Consider the following 20,685-nt stretch of genomic DNA (forward strand, 5'->3'; position numbering starts at 1 on the left):
GAGAGATCTCACGTTCCCCATGATGATTGAGGGGACAGCGGGCCTGAAGCGTCTCGTTTTCTCCTGTAGTAGTCTCCCGGCACGGCGCCCAGGTCGGTTCTTCAATAGCACCTCAGCGGTGATCTCGTGTCTGTCTCTGGGCAGAACTACGGCGCTGCGCAGCACAATCGGCTGCTCCGCGGTGTAAACAATGTTTACAACAGTTTTAAATTTCAAATAAGTACAAATGAGACACATAAAACAGAAATACTATTTTATTTATAGATTTACATTTTACTTACTGATTACTCATTTATTATTTTAATGACCTGAACTTTGTAGATTTTCAAATGTATTTTTCACCGTTTACCAAGCTATTTTATTATGATATCAACTGTTAGCTATAAATGACAATTGCAGCTTTCACGTACAGCATCAGAATCAGAATAAGTTGAGTTGACCCTGTAAAGTAGTTACTAAAGGAACTAGTTGTCCTCGTCTGCATCGTCTGTGTTGGCTGGCTCTTCTGACCTAATCACAGGACTGTGTGTCTGGTTGTGCAGGTCCTCCAGAGTCATTTCTCTCATCGTCCCGTCCATCCCGAGCTGCATGGGCTGAATCATATTGGTCCTGCAGGGAGAGAGACACAAACTCTAACTCTATCAACTGATGGAACTGAGTCAATCACACCATGAATGGAATACTTTACCAATTTTCAGTGGGAATTGACCAAAAACATGTCGAATAATATATAAGAAAAAGAGACACTCACCTACCTCTATAATTTCTATGCAGCGAAATTATGATTTATTCTGCAAAGTCACCAGGGCAGTTGAAGATGACGTAAAACACGCCATTCTCAACCACCCTGGTGACTTTCTGTGTAGACTACAACTGGTGCTTCCTGGTTTTCTTTGTACCTACCCCAGATCAGACAGAGGGGGGCGGAGCCAGGCAAAGGGACAACCATCTAGTTTTTGCAGCCACTAACAGCAGATGAAGAAAAGAGGGTTTTGACTAAATGAAGAATCTGTGGCTTTCTAACAACTGTCTGCTTTGATTCAAAATAAAAGGCTGCTAAATTATTTCTTCATTCAAACATACTTAAAATATAAACTTTTGTTAAAAATCACGTCTGTGAGCCAACCATTTTGGCTAATAAAATATGGAATTTGACACAACTTGCTTTTTAGCGAAGTATCCATTTAATTTAATCAAAAATGCTTCTATCTACCACACTGCAACTTTGAAATTTTGAAAAAACTTTCTTTCTTAAAATTTTCTGAAACTTTCGTTCTGGTCCTGTGTAGGTGTAATGGAAAAATTTTGCCTTGTGCTATGTTATCCAACACAGTCGTCATGTGCTGGTTAGGTGCAATACTGAACTGAACATTCTTACACAAACAACTAATCTCTTGTGCCCTGTCATACATCAAGTCTAAACATCTGATGTTATTTGCTTTCCCCATTATTTTTATTTTCTTTATTATTTCAATAAATCGCACAAAAGACAACTCTCTCATCTGCCTCTTTATGGAAAATTTCCACCACAGTAGGGCTAACCCTAACCCTAACCCCACTGGGCCTGTCGGGTCCAAGTTTGTTAGTTCAACCTGACTTGCTCATTGAGCTTTGTTAGTTTTATGTAAAAGAAACCTTAATACTGAAAAGTCAAAAAGTAGCACTACTACAGTAGGGCACATAGAGACACTGATGAAGGTGGTGAGTCATGATTAGGAATTATGATGCAATTAATTTTTAATTATAATTATTATTCTATATAATAATTATTGTTGAGTGGTAAACCCTAAATTTATACATGAAGCTCCCTTGTAAATAAAATTCTTGTTCCATGTTCCATGAAATTTGATTTGTGGCTGAGTAGAATTGTGTGAATGAATGATTATATTAGAGCAGTAATGGGAAACCCATACATCCCACCTGTCTGTATCATGCTAACTGATGGTGTTTATAGTTACTATAAACATCATCAGTTAGCACTATAATCACAGCTAATTTAAAGGAAACTGATCATACTTTTCATCTTCAGAATACTGGAGTTCAATGTCTCAGTATGGTCTCTTTTGTTTGTTTTTTTACTTGGCTTCATGGATACGAGCAACCGCAGGGTTAGTATATGATAGGTGCCATTGAGGATGCAATCCACTGCAACCCTCCACAGAAGAAGAAGACCCACTACGGCAGTGATACCCAACCCCCGGGCTGCAGACCAGTACCGGTCCGTGGGTCAATTGGTATCGGGCCGCAGAGAAATCTTACATTATTTCTGTTTTATTTATTGTGTGATTCTGAATGATGTTATTTTGCAAAATTACCGGAATCTCTTGGCTAAGTCCACCTATGACTTGGTCTTGACACATGTACTTACAACTGCTACCTTTTAAATGGGCTGCTCCGGTCCATAACGCGTAACACATTACCGCTAAATTAAAACCCCCAAGCTAGTGAACAAATTTCTTTGTGCAGCGTAAAAGAGCCAGTGAGGCAGAAGAAGAGCCAACGACTACAAATACAAAAAGAAAGCTGCATTTAACAGACAATACCAGGAGTCCTACTTTTTGGGGAAAACCTTGGCTGATTAGAGCTGACGGCGTCCATCCCACGTTGGACAGAGCCTCTCTGCTCTCTAGAAGCATGGCCATATTACAAAGTAATAGTTAATAAAGTGTGGTTTATTAAATATCAGATCTCTCTCATCTAAATCCTTGTTAATAAATGACTTGATAAGTGACCATCACATAGATCTGTTCTGGCCCACTGAAACCTGGCTGCAGCAGGATGAATATGTTAGTTTAAATGAGTCGACTCCAATGAGTCACATCAACTATCATGTTCCAAGATGTACAGGTAGAGGTGGAGGAGTAGCAGCAATTTATAACTCAGACTTATTAATTACTGCTAAAACTAAACATATTTATAACTCATTCGAGAGCCTCACTTTAAGCCTTTCTCACCCAGACTCTAAAAGCCAGAAGCCAGTTGTGTTTTGTATTGTTTACCGTCCTCCTGCTCTATATTCAGAGTTCTTAACTGAATTCTCTGAATTCTTATCTGACTCAGTTCTTAGCACAGATAAGGCCATTGTAGTAGGGACTCTAACATTCATGTAGATGTTGACAGCAACTGTCTCAGCACTGCTTTTAATTTAGACACTATTGGTTTTACTCAGCAGGTAAATGAACCCACTCATCGTTTTATTCATACCCTCAATCTTGTCCTGACATATGGGGTTGAAATTGATAATTTAATAGTTCTTCCCCAAATCCCTCTGTTATCTGACCATTTCTTATTAACTTTTGAATTTAGCATAATTGACCTTACAGCAGCTGGAAAGCAATCTTACTATAGCAGATGTTTATCTGACAACGCTGTTGTTGTAGATGATGCTGCAGCTTCTCTACATACAATGTTAGACACAGTGGCTCCTCTGAAGAAGAAGGCAGTGAATCAGAGGGGATTAGCTCCATGGTATACAGTAACTCAGAGATCCGCAGCCTAAAGCATAAATGTAAACTGCAATGCATGGAAGGACAGTCTAATAATATGTAAAAAAAAGCATGTTGTGCTGATGGAAAAACACATTATTCCTCCTTAATTGAGGAAAACCAAAACAAACCCAGGTTTCTTTTCAGCACTGTAGCCAGGCTGACTAAGAGTCATAGCTGTGTTGAACTAATTTACTAATAAAATTATCACCATTAGAAAAGACATTCAGCAGCAGCTTCCTCCAAATGACAGAAAGCACTGTCCAGATCCATCAACTTTAAATTTACTAAATCCTCTTACCTAGACTGCTTCTTCCCCGTAACTCATATGGAGTTAACCTCAATAATCAACTCTTCCAAGTCATCCACTTGTCTTTTAGATCCAATCCCAAACAGATTACTCAAAGAAGTTGTACCTTTAATCAGCTCGTCCATATTAAATCAAATCAACCAATCTTTACATTTAGGCTATGTACCACAGGCCTTTAAGGTGGCTGTGGTCAAACCTCTACTGAAAAAAACCAACCCTGGACCCTGGAGAACTATAGGCCCATTTCAAATTTACCCTTTATTTTTAAGGTTTTTAAAAAAAATTGTGTCTAAATAATTATCCGACCACCTGAGTGGAAATAACCTGTACAAACATTTTCAGTCAGGATTTAGAAAACATCCTAGCACAGAAACAGCTCTGGTTAGTCACTAATGATCTTATCTTAGCTTCAGACAATGGTCTAGTTTCTGTCCTTGTCCTGTTAGATATTAGTGCTGCATTTGATACAATTGATCATAACATTCTATTACAGAGACTAGAACATAGCATCGGAATAACAGGAACAGCATTGGGATGGTTTAAATCCTATTTCTTGAACAGATTCCAGTTTGTTTATGGTAACAACAAATCCTCCACATGCACAAGGTTCAGCTATGGAGTACAACAGGTTTCTGTGCTTGGTCCAATTCTGTTCAGCCTTTACATGTCTCCTCTAGATCTGATTATTAAAGGTCCATGCACATGCAAAATTCACTTTTTGGACATTCTGGTACATTTATTTGACTTCCTGGGTCAGGTTAAGACATTCCTGATTTGTTAGAAGTATGCCCCATACTTATTTCACATTTTTGAGAGTTTATCCAATCCGGTTCAAGAACCATCGTTTCAAATTTGGCGGCCTTGATACGTCTGCATTTGCGCTGACCAATCACAGAACCAGCTTCGCCCCCCCAGGACAAACCTGGACCCCTAAATATACCTGAAACATTTTGTTTCAGTCACTCCAGTCACAGACAAAAGAAGAATAAGTCACTCACTGCGCAGTCTACCTTAGGAGGTGGCGCTAATGCACCTTTCAGTTGGTTGCCACCTGCCATTTAAAAGACAAAAGAAGAAGAAGTCACTCAGGTTGAAGAAGCGCCCACTTGCTGCTTCCCCAAACGTAAGTACATGCTTGATACTTATGTGATGTATGTACTCCAGAAGTTTCTCTGTTTATAATGTAGCTTCCCTCCTGTGTAAGAAATGCTAATTGCTAGAACCTTTGAATCTAACAGCTACAGCGACAGAAAGAGACAGTGTTGCAAGGTGCTGACACGCAATTTGGATGAGTCCAAGCCTCTCCAGCATTTGTCCGGTTCGAATCGTGTGATACATGGTACTGAGGTCATTCACTCAGCTCACATTATAGCTGCTAGCGTGATAGTAGCACAGCTTTAGCGGCTAGCGTTAGCGGCTAGCGCTAGTAAGTTGTGAGAGTCAGCTGTGTTTCTAATTACTATCGAGCCTGTCGTGTGTATGTTGTAGCCCGAGTAGACCCCTGAATTTGGGTTATTGCAAGTTCTATCTAAGTCTAACATGTATGTTGTTGCTTATCTAGTCAGCTACTTTAGCTGTAAACGTGACATTTTTTTATACAGGCTGACGCATGCCAGCTACCGAAACGCAAGGAGGTTGCTTCTCAAACTGACACGCTGCTACCTTGTAGAAGAGTGCTCACCTCAGGAGCAAAGGTATGTACATTTAACAGCAGTATAATCATTTGTTGGCCAATATGCAGTTTTATTTGACAGAGATTTTGCATTTCACATTTCAGTAGTTGTGGTATTCATAATCTGATCTATATTATTGTCTATGTATTTACCCTGTATGCATTTGGTAAACTTATTTTGATATTTTAGTCTGTTGACGGGTAATTTGTAACTCTTATGTTATGGTGCAGATTATGTGGAAAATGTGATGGAGACCATCTTTATACTTTAATAAAGTCCTGCTGGACTCAGGTTATTCTATGGAGGACCTTGTAAACATCCCTGTCCCACCGGCCCTCTGCGCAGAATTTGAACAACCTGACAGAAAGGAGGTCATTAATGTCATGCTAAGAATCAACAAACCAGTACTATAAAATAAGTTGAAAACGTGTTTGCTCCAAACACCATTAAAACTGATCTAACTACCTCTATATATTGTTTAGATCTGTAAAGGTTGTGAGATACATAGGAAATACTGGTCATTTCATTAAACTGCTATTCTATTCTTTATACCTTCTAGAGTGGTGTCAAGGAAAACAGCTGCATCCTCCATCTGTACAGCAGCTGCACTGCTTCCGATGTCTTCCAACACGTGAAGACAAAAAAGATCCTCACATCTCCCCAGCCAACTGCTCATGACTGTACCTGTTTCACTCCAGAAACTATGCTTTCAACATAACCATAAATCCTACCCGTTCATTTTCTGGTCTGCAAATTGAACTTTGACGGTAACTTATCCAGCATTATAGTGCTGGTGCATTGGTTAAAAATAAAGTTGGCTTTGACTATTGCTGTTTCACTGAACTATTTTTGTATGTATATACCTAATGAGGGAAAACCGACAAATGTTTTATAATATTTCAGCTTTTATTGAGATATTGCCTAAAAAACAATAATTTAGGTATTTCACAGGTGGTCTAAGTCCAACATAGGTGCCTTGTCCCTCAGGAAACACTGCCCTGATCCAGACCAGGGAAGGTGGGATGACTTGGACTCTTCGCCCTAGAAGTCCCCAGCACCAGCTGACAAGACTTCTAGGCTAGATACCTGCAACAACTTGAGACACACACAGACATAGTACTGAAAAAAACTACAATTTCTATTAGTTATGTATTAGCACTTGATATATCATAATTAAAAAATATTAGGTCAGTATATATTTAGAAACAAAACTATGTTTGTAAACCCAGGTGAGTTCCCAGGTACATTATGATTAATCTGTAAATAGTAAAATATTCTAAAGTTTTTATGAATTTCTGAGATACTGATTTATTCCATGCATGTGTAATTGTCTGATATACTGTATATTAAATGTGTTCTGTAATGAATACACATTCAATCATACTGGCTCCAGTCCTGGATCATCAACTATACATGACAGTAGGTTTGACAACTAGTTTAGGCGTCTTGAGGTAAGATTTATCAAAATTTTAATTTATTAATAAAAGTAATAAACACATGCAATATCTTGAAAGCAATAGTTGCTGTCACACCATGCCTCTGTAGGCACTGTGTTCACTGTTCCTACATTGGCACTTAATTACAGACAAATACGGCAAAATATAAGATGCAGCTGAAGATCCCATTATAGAAAAAATATTTTCACACAGCAGCAGCACGAGAAATAAAAAAACATGTAAAAATTAGTTTATATTAGTTTATCAAGCTATGCTCCCAAACAAGCTGTAGGCGTGTTATGAATATTCTGTTGTATTAATTCAGGCTGCTAACTTGCAACCATTAGTATTAGCGTTAGCAGCTAATCAAGTTGCGTATTATATAAATCAAATTAAATCAAACGTGAATCTGCCAGTTAGACGTACCTACTAGACGTAACCACTTCAACAGCCTCCCATTCGACTTCAGTCAGATTTTGGATCAAACGTATGGTTGAATTCCACTACGAGGACGAGGTAGCCAGTGTCACTGTTACAATGGATTCGGTGACCGTGACGTTTGATTCCGGCGGATCACGGCTATGCGCTTCCTCAAAGGGGTGTGGCGATAAGTTTAGCTTCTGACACACAAAATACGAAAATAGAGCGTTGTGGACGAGATCTTAAAACACACATTTTCAGACAGGCCGTGTGGGCAATCTACAGCGCTTTTTGGCATGAAAAGTTACAGACACCTTCCTGACACATCAAGGTCCAATTCTTCAGCAATGTGGAGCATGAAAAAGCGTGTGCATGGATCTTAAGAAGCATTCTATTAATCATTAATTTCATTGTTATGCAATTGATACTCAGCTATATATGTCTTTGGTACCAAATGAAAGAGATCAACTAGTCAAAATTCAAAGTTGTTTAAAAGACATCAAATCCTGGATGTCCCAAAACTTCCTTCAACTAAATTCAGACAAAACTGAAATTCTTATCATTGGGCCTAAAAATCAGAGGGAGACACTTAAGTCAGATAGCCACCCTGGATAGCATAACATTAGTTTCAGATTCTACTTCAAGGAACCTTGGTCTCATCTTTAAAGGAGACTGATCATACTTTTCATTCTAAAAAATAATGGACTTTAATGTCTCAGTAATATGTGGTTTTCACTCCCCATCTGCAAACGCTGTGTTTTCTGGGCATGTCGCAAGCGAAGCAGCTCGCCACACCTCTGTGCGGAAGCGCATACCTTTTTTGTTGTTGTTTTTTTTTTTTAAATTGGCTTGATGGTTATGAGCCACCACACGGTTAGGAAACTATAGGTGGCAGTAGTGCGACATTGAGAATGCAATCCACCGCAATCCTCCACAGAAGAAGACCCACTACAGGACTGCACGACATTAGCCAGCTGATCCGGTAGCGTAGTAGAACCATACATCTACGATCCCGAATCTGACCCTGAAGCTGAAGAGGAGGCTGTTGAAGTCACCACATTTCGGCTGATGCAAGATGTGTCTCATTGGTTGCATAATGTCGCATTTACTTCAATTTAATTGATTTATGTAATTTGCAAAGCGACTAGCGGTTGCTAATGCGTATGCTAAATGGTCTGTGCAGCTTGAATATTCACAACACGACTTACCTGGAAAACTCTCGTTAATAGAAAACACTACTTGAGCTTACATTATACAACTAAAAATAAAAGTTTGAGAGCATAGCTGAAAGAATATAAATCCTTTTTACATTTACACATTTCACTGTTTTTGTCTTACTTGTGCTGCTGCTGCTCTGACATAATTTTATTTAAAAAATGTGCATTAATATTTAGAACAATCACTGCATGACCTACCTGGGAACAAAAAGCATTGGTTCAAGTTATATATTGACCTGATGTATTTTTACTGACCGAATAAAACTAAAAAAAAAAAACTAAAACTTACTACCGAGTCCCTCCCTGCCAAGGCACACAAGCAGGGTGGGCGGAGGGAGGACCGGAGGAGAGACAAAACAAGGACCAGGATTAACGTCGATCATGAGTCCACAGCAGAGCAGTGAGTCCAAACAGAGCAGTGAGTCCAAACAGTCCAAACAGGTCTGGCTGGCGTCACCGAAGCCCGGAGCCACCTCTTTGCGGCCGACAGGAACCGAAGCTGGAACAGCCACCTCTTTGCGGCCGACAGAACCCGAAGCTGGAACAGCCACCTCTTTGCGGCTGACAGGAACCGAAGCTAGAGCGACCTTCTCCTGGAGGCCGACGGGAACCGAAGCTGGAGCGACCTCCTCCTGGAGGCCAACGGGAACTGAAGCTAGATCAACCTCCTCCTGGAGGCCGACGGGAACCGCAGCAGGAGCGACCTCCTCCTGGAGGCCGACGGGAACAGGAACGACCTCCACTAGGTCGGCAGGAACAGGAACGACCTCTTTAGGGCCGACCTCTTCAGGGCTGACAGGAACTAGAACGGCTTCCTCACCGGAGCCGACAGGAACAGGAACGGCCTCCTCACCTGAGCCGACAGGAACGGTTTCCTCTCTGGAGCCGACAGAAACTGGGATGGCGTCCTCACTGGAGCCGACCGAAACTGGCATGGCGTCCTCACTGAGGCCAACAGAACCTGGGATGGCGTCCTCACTGGAGCCAACAGAAACTGGGATGGCGTCCTCACTGGAGCCAACCGAAACTAGGATGGCATTCTCACTGGAGCCGACAGTGCTGTTTGCGGCCTCCTCTCTGGAGCCGACAGTGCTGCTTGCAACTGTCGAGCTCAATGGGGTAGACGCCGAGCCTGACTGGGCAAGGGCTGCACTTGACCAACGTGTTTTGTCACCTGGCTGGGACACGGCTGGACTGAAGCCTGAGCGTGACAAGACTGGACTGGAGCCTGAGCGTGAAAAAACTGGACTGGAGCCTGAGCGTGACAAGACTGGACTGGAACCTGAGCGTAACAAGACTGGACTGGAACCTGAACGTGACAAGACTGGACTGGAGCTTGAGCGCGACATGGCGGATCTGAAACCTGAGCGTGAGATGGCTGATCTGAAACCTGACCTTGCAGGCCTGGAAGTTCCAGGGCCTCACGCAGGGCAGGTTCCCTCAGGATGAAAGTGGCTGCCTCCTCAAACAGGTATTCCCTTGTGCCCTGGTCTGCTGTCGAATCAGCGGTGTTCATCAGGTGGGCGAAGAGGAATGCAACCGGAGGAGTACAGTGGAGGCAGATCCGCTGGACGATGCTGTCCGGGATGCCTGCTATTGCGGTGAGACAGTCAGTAGGGGAACCAGAGGGATCCTCTGCCGGGGAATAGAGCCGTTCAATCACAGCGACCGAGGTCTCTGGACCCTGGAACCATGCCCCCGTCGACGTCGTCCGAAGCTCCTACGACTGGCTGTCGGTTGAGGCACTGGGAGCGGCGCGGGCTAGGTTTCCGTGACTGGGTCTGAGTGGAGGACAGAGACGGCGGCATCTGGGGCTTGGGCTGGAGCCGACGAAACAGCGACAAGAACGGGAGCTTGAACCGCCGGAGCGGCGACAGGAACGGGTGCTTGAAACGCCAGAGCGGCGACAGAAACAAGAGCTCGAACCGCTGGAGCGGCAACAGGAACGGGAGCTTGAACCGCTGGCGCGGTGAGAGGTACGGGAGCTTGAACCGCTGGCGCGGTGACAGGAACGGGAGTTGGCACCGCCAGAGTGGCGACAGGTGCGGTGGCGGAGACGCGAACGATGTGCGCAGGACGCGTGTCAAGTTCCTCCACATTAGCCAGAGTCTGTCAAAGAACGCCTGTACTCCGGGGTACTCACGCCACCAAAATCCTCTAAAATCTCAATGGCCAATTTTACTATGCAGAGCCGGACCTTAAGACTGGGCGCTTCCGCATATTCTTTAGCTAGTCTCTGGAGGTCTCCACGAATATCCTCTGGCAAACTCGGACAGCACAGCTCCATACTCCAGCGTGTGGTTAGGACACGCAGCCGAACAGACAGGGAAAAAGAAAAAAACGAAAAACAAAAACAATCACTGACCTGGATGAAGCCTGGGCACTGGCTGGGTCCAAGTCTGGCCAGATTGTTCTGTCAGGCAGAGAGCGGACCCACATGCACAGTGCCAGGACACGAGGTAGGTGGTGAGAAAATCAGAGTTTATTCCAGTAATCGTTGTCACAGACAGTCCAGGTCATACACGATAGAGCGTAGGATTTAAGTATGACGGGAGCAGGCTTAATCGGGTCCAGAAACAGGTAAGGGTTCGGTAACTGGTGAGCTCGGCAGAGGTACAGATAAGGAGTAGGCTAAAATCGTGGTCAGACGGTCAGAAACTTAAAAACAAAAACCCAGATCATGAGTAAAAATGTTTTTTTTGTGAGTGCAATACTCATTAAGAATTTATTTTTTTAAATTTATATATAATTTATATGCTTTTTATTTATGGCCGGTTCAACTTTATAGCTTACCATATTAGAAAGAGAAAAACATGTAATTTCAATGCTATGATTTTCTGAATAAAAGTGTTTTCCCTTCAGAAACAAAAAGAGTTCAGTAAAATACGTTATAGTTAAAACCAACTTTATTGTCAACCAAAAAGATGCACCAGTACTCCAAGGCTAGAACAAACTGCACACTTCACACTGTGCAATGTAAAGGTTACTGAGTTAGTTAAGAAGTCTGGGGGTTTGAGGACAGAAGCTTTTGCAGGGCCTTGCAGATGAAATGCTTGATGGAAGTAGGGTAAACAGACCATATCCTGGGTAGGGGGTAAATTTGGTTATGTTGGAGATTTGTTTCTGCAGCAGGACAGGTATAGTTGTAAATAGATGACCAGGGAGATGTGGTGATCCTTGTTCTCATCACTATTTGACTGAGCGGAAGCAGTCCTCTACCAGATGGAAGCTGTGGCTGTCACCTCATCAAAACAAAAGGTGCTGCAATCAAAAATTGTAGATTAGTGAAATGTTCATTATTATGAAGGTCAAACCCTTCTCTAATGTAAGAATGCACAATACCAGACAAAAAATTAAACCAAACCAGAGGACAGGCCTGTCTGTGCTAAAACAACAGATAAACAGTTGTTACAATTCAAATATAAAATCTAAACAGTATATACCAATTAAAATTAAAATCTTCTGTTGCCTATCTTACTGTTGGTACATACAAACTTACATACCTTCACTCCTGGGCCGATAGCCATTAGCTGTGTGGTTGCAGCAGCATATTTCAAGGGGACAAAGGCTTGGTCGAATGGCTATAGCCGTCAGCATAGCTAGCTTTTAGCTTGCCTCACACATGTGGGTTACTACATTTTAAACAGACAAACTGACATATTAAGACATCATAAGTATGAAGAACATACTTACTACAGCGAGTGGATGACAAATTGTATCCTTTGGATCCTTTCTTTAATCTGAGCCGCGAAGCGAACCCAGCATTGTAGCACCCTCATTCTTGAAGCAGTCCAAGGTGAAATCAAGTCCACATACATACAAATGCTGAGGCAGTGTTTCTGGCAGCGGTCAGATTAAAATAAAAGTGACCCACAAAGTCCTCACTTGTAGATGCCTTGGTAAAATGAATAGACTTTGTTGTTGGTTAAAACACCCAAGAACTGAACATTTTCTATGGGAGGACTCGGGCAAGAAATGTGCATAATGCATGTATAAGCACCACAGACGAACAGAAGGTACAGTATAAGAAGATACAGTATGAGGAGGAGGACCCATTTAAATGATATACTGTAAGGTTATACTGTATGTTGTAAATTGTGCGGTTGTGCTGTTACTAACCTTGAAAGTCTGTCAAACATTTGGACCAGCTTCATGGCTTCATATTCCTTCTCCTCCTCTGTCATTCCTTCCATGGGATCAGGCTTCTCGTCTTCTACAACCCCTGTTATTGGGTTTATACTAAAGACAAGAGAAACAAAGTTAGATTTAATATGTTTCTATTATTCTTTATTAAGCCTTAGAAGGAATAAATGTTTACAGACATTCATTCAAACTAACATTAAATGGATGGCTTTTATTTGTCTTTGAGACTCAACAGAATGTATGTGCCCCACTTTACAGTGGCAGATGCAGCAGAAAAATTACACTTTGTTAAACATCAAGATATAGATTCAATTAAAACCAAAGAACAGAGCTAGTGCTGGTTTTTACTGACTTAGCCTTGGCTTCTTTGTATTCCTCCGTCTCAGACTCCTCATCGTCAGAGTAATTTCCCAGGTCTTTGCCCACTCTGAGTAGTCCTCTGGCAGCCAGCAGGCCTGCTGCATTACCGTACCCCGTGTACTTAATGAACCTGGAAACTGGATAGAAACACATTTCTGTTATTATGGCAGCTGTTTAAGACAAAAATTACAAAAACAAAATTCATTCATTCATTCATTCATTCAGTACAACATTAATTACGTTGGAAAAACTGATGGAAAATTTTTTAATGCTTTACCATTTTCTTTGCAGAGTACAAAGAGGAATTCTGCAGCGCAGTCCTTCACATCAGTATCAATGTGTGTCATGAGACGGACTAGTTTGTTCCTCAGGGAGCTGCCAACCTCTGGCCTGTTCCTCACTTCACGCAGTGGAGGCAGCACCTGAACACAAATTTATATGAGTACATCGAAACACTAGCAGTGCTTATAGTTGAATTCTTCATCCTTGTCCTAGCTGACCTTTGACCTGAGGAACTTCCTGGTCTCTCTGTGAATGCGGGCACTCTCAGTCAGCAAATTCAGTGATGGGAGGAGGGTTTCCTTTAGCTTATGTCCCTGGGAGATATACATAGAAGCCTTAATAACAAATGGTGAAAGCAAACTTCATTTTAACGCAATGGGGCACAAACTTCATTTTAACGCAATGGGGCACAAAATTAAATAAATGAATAAATAATGCCATTTAGTTTCCACCTGTGTTTGTCACAGTTTCTGTTCCTGCTCCTTGTTTTATTTTGAAGGACTTCCTGCCACTTACAACATAGCTGTTTTTCATGTCATGTCTTAGGTCTACATCCGCTGTTATTTTGAAAGGATGTTTACATCATGTCACAGCTGTTCCCTGCCATTACCGGTCTTCATTATCCACACCTGCACCTCATCAGTAATCAGTCACCTAGTATTTAGGCACCACCTCTCACCCCAGTACCTTGCCAGATTGTTGCGTGATTTCCACCACTCTCCAGCGTCCTGTACTCTAGTCTAGCCTTGTTACCTTGAACCCTGCTACTGAACACCGATACCGATTCTGTCTAGTCCCTGTCTGCTCTGTACGCCTTACTTTTTGATCCTGTCTGGTAACGACCTTGCACGCTAGCTTGACGACGACCCTGCCTCTGACAGAATGGTACTGTAATCTTGAGCTCTTTGTTAACAAACCTTGCCTTCCACGACACGGATTCTGTCTGATCCTTTGTATTACTCATTATTGCCTACCTGTGTATGACCCTGCCTGATCTGGACTCTGTCTATGGGAATAAATCCTCATTTATCATCGCCAAGTGTGTCTGAGCTGTGCATGTGGGTCCAGCGTCTAGTATAAGCTGACAGTGTTCACAGTACATAACCCCACTACTCTGACAGTTGTTGTCTTAGTTAATTCAGTTCTTTTTGTACAACTTAGTCTGGGCTATATAAAGTGGTTAATCACAATAAAAGCAACAGAACAGATCTTCATGGAAACTAGACTGGGTTTAACAGATCCTGCTTTTGTAAAACCAAGTAAAAGATTAGTTCAACCAGCATGTGAAAAAACCTGGCTTAATCCTTTATCTTACTTTTGTGCTATATCCCTCAGTAACCTCTTAGATATTAGATATGTTTTCACAATCCCAGGCTTAAATAACTAACAGTCCAGATTTTGGTTACATACGTAATCCTCTTGAAGAGAGCGAGGCGAAATACCGTGTTTTCAAGAAGATCTTAACTTAACTTGATGCATGAGCAGAGCAAAGTCCAATACAACATGGTTGCTTGTTGTTATTGTACCACTGCTGATCATGATAATTGGATTTTAAAACCTTTCCTCCTTATAATATTCCTTCTGGTCAAACTGTCACACTTCAGCTGTCCAGCCTGCCAGGAGTGCCTTGATTTTTGTTCAGTCTCGTTTTACTTGTTGGTGGTATGTATTTTCCTGTCTGTTTCCTGCTCCAATCTAATCCTTCTCATTACTTACACCTGTGCCCAAAGCTCAGTATTGAAGGTCTCTGTCCTTATCGTTCTCTTGTGTGTTGTCATTTGTGGTCCTGTCTTGTTCTGTATGTCTGCCATCATCTGTGTCAAGTCTGAGGTTTGTCTGTGGAATTTGTTGTATTGGTCAGTGTTGTACATATGTCAAATGTACAAATGTGTGTTAGGTGTTGAAAATTGTTTTCCTGCATTACAGTCTTGAATGTTTGTATTCTGTGTAAAGAAACACAACAAACCTGTTAGTTTTCGTTTTCTTTTTGCTTTCAGTGGCTATCAAACAGAGTTTTTCCACTTGTGCATATTCTTATTTCTCTATCATTTTATAAAGTTATAAGTCTTACTGTACCATGTAAAAATCATCAGCTGAATTTGTTGCAGTTTAGCAGTTGTTTATGGGGTGAGACCTCTTATCTTTAATCAAGAGCGTAGTTTTTTTAATTCAAGAGCGCACTTTATTGATATGTTAAGATTTTGTCATGCTTGCTCTCAAAACATCCTCCTCGCTCTCGGTTCTTGCTGCTCGCTCTCAATTCGTTTCACACTTCTTTCGATTTTATGACTCGAGATAATCCTATCAAAAGTCACCAGCCAATAGGAGGTCAGGGCTGCTGACCAATGACATGACGCTTACTTTTCCCATGCGGAAGAGAAGCAATGAGAACGTAAAATGAAAACGGTGATGGTATTTTGGTTAAAACTCTAATTGAAAGCAGTAACGTCACTTATTATGGAAATTATGAACATCGTTGAGCTATTTTGTATTTAATTACATCGCTAACTGTGCTAATTGATTAAGATAGCGTACCACAACTGGATACAAAACATTAACAGTCCAACATGATTTTTATTTTTTAATATGATGTACGTTTGTCCATCTAGCTCTTATGTTGGTTTCAGCACAATGAAGGAATAAAGAGACATCAGACCATCAGTAAAGCTTTGATTTTTGATATGTTTAAACCTTTAGCAAAACTGTTTAACTTCATCGGACTGCAGGGCCTCAAGCAGCGTCCATTTATTAGACTGGAGGAAACCGATTCATTGTTTCAATGAGTGTGGAAATTAAAAGGGGAGATTATTGATGTTTGGAGTTAACTGGGAAATACAATGTAGGCAGAGAATCTGCCGTTGTTGCCATTGACTTCAGCTGGTGTCTGTCCTGATCCACCACACCCGATGATTTGTAGTTGTAATTGATCACTTTTTCAGTCTGACTGGTTAAATCAGTTTAGCGATCTAACCCTGGTGCTGATGTTGTTGGGCTTGACCTACACATAGACTTTACAGGGTGACAGCTTTATTTCATCAAAATATATTATAATGTGATTCCAATTTTCTGTCAAATGTCAACAAGTCTAAAGACAGACGCCTGACCTCGGATAAATTAATTTATTTTCTCTTAAACAACGTATAATTAGATTACGCAAAAACAGGTCACCTTTTATGAAAAATAGAATGAACGCATCATAGCATCATACGATATACTAGTAGTCCACTTTCTGTTTTGTTTTTTGGGGGGATTGGGGGGTGGGATTTGTGGTCGGGTTTGTTCTGTGTTCTTAGGTTGTTTTATAGAAATTGACAATAAAATTGACTTTCCCTTTTTTTTTTAATACACGGACTCTGAAATACTTGTTCTAAAGTCACTTTGCTTCTCTTAAAAGTAAGTGTCATGTCATTGGTCAGCAGCCCTGGCCTCTTATTGCCTGGTGACCTTTGATTATCTCGGAAGAAGAAGTAAGAACCGAAAGTGAGTAGGAGGATTTGAGCAAGAGCTAAAGATAGAGATCTCACCCCTGTTGATCAAATGTAAACATAGCATTAGAAATAAAATAGACACACACTGTATCACCTGGTTAATTTTTCTCTCCATAAACTCCAGCAGCATGTCAGCGGCATCCATGTTGATCCCCTGAGATTCAGTGGAACACTGTTGCACTTTGGGCATCACCAGTACATCCAGACAAGGAACAGGCAGGTTACCTAGCAGGTTCACAGTGTGGCTGAGAAAAAAATTATAGTAACGATCATGTCTGTATAGTATGTCTATGAGCAGAACAACTAGTAAGTTGGCTGAAGTGGCTCCTACCCATGGAACTCATCATTTAGCTCCTCTCCATCAGCACAGCTGAGCAGACAGTGCCTCAGTATAGCTCCCAAATGCCTGTAGTCTGCTGCCTCCTCCTTTGTACACAGAGATGTTACATGTGTAATATTTACATGTTCAAAAGAAAAAACACTGTTTTACAATAAATTAACATTTAGTTTTATATAACATGCAGAGACACCTGAACATTGTAAATGTTAACAGCTTAGATCATACATACATATCATTTTTTATAGAATAAAAAGACTTTACATACTGTACACAGCACATGGAAAAATACTTTTTTTACAAGTAGCAGATTCTGCTGTTTCACCACCATAATACAGATCCTGAAAGGTGGTTTACATAGAAAATCTGTAATCGCAATTGTAAAATGTTGCTCATTGCTTTTGCTTTCTTGTATTATGTATTATTATTTCCCTTTTATGTATTAAACTCCTGTAACATCTAATTCAGTACCTCATCAACCTTGCGCCTCATGGAATCAAATGTGATATTGAAAAGTATTTTCAGTACTTCCATGGCTAGTTCAATCTGTTGCCGAGTCAGTGGGGGCAGTTCTTTGGGCGGGATGCCCTCTGACCCTGCCCTGGCTGTCTCCAGTGTGTCTATCCAACACAGGTTCAGAGTGTCTTCCAAATAGTTGCCTAGAGCAAAGACAAAGCAGTTATCATCTTACAGTATGTTCTTTGTACCTTTATTCATTTTGCAGACTGAAAACCTTAAGGCTGTTTTTCCCATTAGTCATTAGTAAAATAGTAGTCAGTACCTAGCAAAGTCACGCCATGAAGCTGCTGAGCCAGCTGAGCCCTGATGTCCACTCTCAGAGCAGTCAACAGGAAAGTGAGACGTAAGATGTAGAAGCACACCTGAGTGAGAGAAAAGATGTATGATGAGACCTTTACACAAATCCACACATCTGGTACTTCTGTGTTGGAATATAAAATAAATGCTAGAATGATACATGATGATGTATATACCCCTCAGTAAGACCACAGATCCTAGTTTTAAAAAAAAAACCTTGAGTGAATTACTGTCTTTCTTGTTTTTCATAAAGAGCAACATGCCTTAACCGATTAAAACAGAATGAAAAAGTGTGTACTTAAAACTTCACTGAGGATCAAGTTTGAAAAATTAGGGTGGAAAATGGCCAACCCCTAGTCCGCAACCCCCACACGAGCGGAGCAGGGCCTACCTCATTGGCCCGACCATACCCCTAGCACCCTCCCGGGCTTGCAACACGAGATCAGTAGTTGGTGAGGGTCGACAAAAGAGACCACCCAGGCAGCGGATCTCGTACCCCGAGTGGGAAACGGGCCTCCCATACACCAATCGTAGCACACACTACCACAAACTCTCCCACAAACACTACTCAATCATACGTGAACCCATGCACTCTCAGATACATTCTCATCACACCCACACCATTTGCTTCTCATTAATGTGGAGGGTAGATGTCTGGCCTGCTGCCCATGTGGCCCCAGGCAGGGACTGCAGCACCTCCCAAACCCTGCCCACAGTTGGCCTCGCTTCCAGGCCCCAGTGAAAGAGCCCACCCCCCGGCTCTGAATGTATGTGTATGTGGCTAGGTATGATGAACTTTGGGAGAATACCAGTTCCCAGAGGGATCCAGCAGACAAAGTCCCAGTCCCTCCATCAGTAGGATGCAGTGACACGTCAGAGTGATGTAGTTGGGAAGCAAGGTACCGGGGTCCGCAGAGCCAGGTTGCAGACTAGCTCTGCTACCCATCCCACCGCCCCTCACAACCCCCAGCCAGGAATAGATGAATGAGACCCAGGGACTGCAGTACTACTGCCCAGGCACCACAAATAGCGTGGCCAGAACCGCCCTTACCACTCTGTCACACTTCCCCATTTTCTCACTCAAGCATGCTCATTCTCACCCCCTGTAGTGCTCCACTCAAACCTACACACATACTCTGCGGCTGTGCATTGAGGGCCAACCCCCACCCACCTCTCTGGGCACAAGCAGGTACCCCCAGAGGAATCCACTGACACAGGGCACCCAGGTCTCCATCCCCAGGTCCACCCCTGCATGCTGGCAGGGAGGCCTGTCTCTGCTCCCTGGAGACAGGCACACACCAACCCTCCAAACGGCCCTACTTTGGCACCGGACTGCCGGTCCCAGCAGCCACTGCACCTCAGCCGCCCCAGAATCAACCAGCCCCGCTGCTTGGGCAGGCAAGCACTGTCAGGCATCTTAATATGGCGGACCCACATGCATGGCGCTAGAGACAGACAGGTACGATTGAAGGGTCTTTAATCACAAGTTCGGGAATACAGGTATGGTAATCAGACAATCAGATGATCAGATCAGGCGACGGTACAGACAGGGTTCAGGCAGAAGCAGAGTGCAGACGAGGTACGGTCACAGATTCATTAACAGGTCAGAACTAGGAGAAACGCTGGAATGTGGTGATAACACGCGTCAATCTGGCAGAGGTATGAGGTGAGTACTGGAGACTAAATATTAGACAGATTGTTAATTGACTGCAGCTGCATGAGTCATGTAACCGGAAGTAAAGCTCAGGCTAGACCTGGAGTGGCAGTAGCCGGAAAAGCACAAAACAAAACAGGAAAGGGAACCAAAAAAAAACACGAGTCCAGACTATGACAGGCAGTCTCAACCACCAGGCACCCCTCCAACCATAGTGCCAGACACGGCGCAGCACCCGAGCTCCACCATTACTACCTGGAAATGGAATCAATCAGAGTGTAGTTTTGGTTATTGATTTGAACAAGCAGACAATGTGTCTAAGGTTGTGTAATCTAATAAGATGTTCAAGTACTGAGTAATCCTTAATTTCTTTTTAGTTTTCCAGTTCACGAGGATGATTTTCTTTGCAACACAAAGAGCAGAAAAAAGTGTGTGTGATAAGTTTGTCTTTAGGTCAAGCCCACTTAAATCTCCTCAAAGACAAAGTACAGGGGCTGCTGGGATTGGACAGCTTAACCAGGTTGACAAGTGTTCGCATACTCCTTGCCAAAATTGCTGCACAGGTGAACATGACCAGAATGCATGTAGGAATCAATCTGCTGTGTTATCTGTACAATGAGGGCAAATTTTTCGAGTTTATGAGACCCATTTGGAACATCCTTTATCGTGTATAATGTGTTCTATGAAGAAGTTTTTATTGTATTTGTTGTATTTGTATTTTTTGTCATTTGGAATAAATTAGAACATATATTTGTTCAGAACATGTGATTAGTTGTGATGTCCAGATCAGCTTCCCATTTGGAGATCAGACTCACTGTGTCAACAACAGTGGAAAGTAAAATATAGATTTTTTTATATGTCATAACATTGTTCTATTGCTGGTGGTGGTTGCATCTGGATATAAGTATTCTTAGTTTTTCCAAGTATTGACTTTAGTTGTTGATATTCTAAGAAATTGTCACTAGTGATGTCGTATTGAGACACTAATTCTTCAAAAGAGGTAAACTTGTCTCTTGTGAAAACATGTTTCAGATGTGTTATGCCTTTGATATGCCAAGTTGGAG

At 42.1% G+C, this 20,685-nt stretch overlaps 1 protein-coding gene across 7 annotated transcripts in view; it reads right to left on the reverse strand.

Moving 5' to 3' along the window:
- Positions 1 to 269: 269 nt before the first annotated feature.
- Positions 270 to 20,685, reverse strand: part of ric8a (RIC8 guanine nucleotide exchange factor A) — a 48,236-nt gene continuing 27,820 nt past the window's right edge. For 2 of the 7 annotated variants that reach the window (XM_041071316.2, XM_055509846.1), the window contains exons 6-14: positions 17,933 to 18,032; positions 17,623 to 17,810; positions 17,146 to 17,240; positions 16,909 to 17,059; positions 13,545 to 13,640; positions 13,322 to 13,466; positions 13,037 to 13,181; positions 12,661 to 12,780; positions 271 to 609 (exon numbers count right to left, since the gene is read on the reverse strand). In XM_041071316.2, coding sequence (XP_040927250.1) covers positions 465 to 609; positions 12,661 to 12,780; positions 13,037 to 13,181; positions 13,322 to 13,466; positions 13,545 to 13,640; positions 16,909 to 17,059; positions 17,146 to 17,240; positions 17,623 to 17,810; positions 17,933 to 18,032 — 1,185 coding nt within the window. In that variant the 3' untranslated portion in view covers positions 271 to 464. Of the gene's footprint in view, positions 610 to 4,793; positions 4,847 to 6,019; positions 6,564 to 12,660; positions 12,781 to 13,036; positions 13,182 to 13,321; positions 13,467 to 13,544; positions 13,641 to 16,908; positions 17,060 to 17,145; positions 17,241 to 17,622; positions 17,811 to 17,932; positions 18,033 to 20,685 lie in introns of those variants that run through there. The other 5 variants (XM_041071317.2, XM_055509844.1, XM_055509843.1 and 2 more) reach the window with 5 other exon arrangements.

This window comes from Betta splendens, chromosome 6 (genome assembly GCF_900634795.4).
Source record: "Betta splendens chromosome 6, fBetSpl5.4, whole genome shotgun sequence".
NCBI classification, from domain to species: domain Eukaryota; kingdom Metazoa; phylum Chordata; class Actinopteri; order Anabantiformes; family Osphronemidae; genus Betta; species Betta splendens.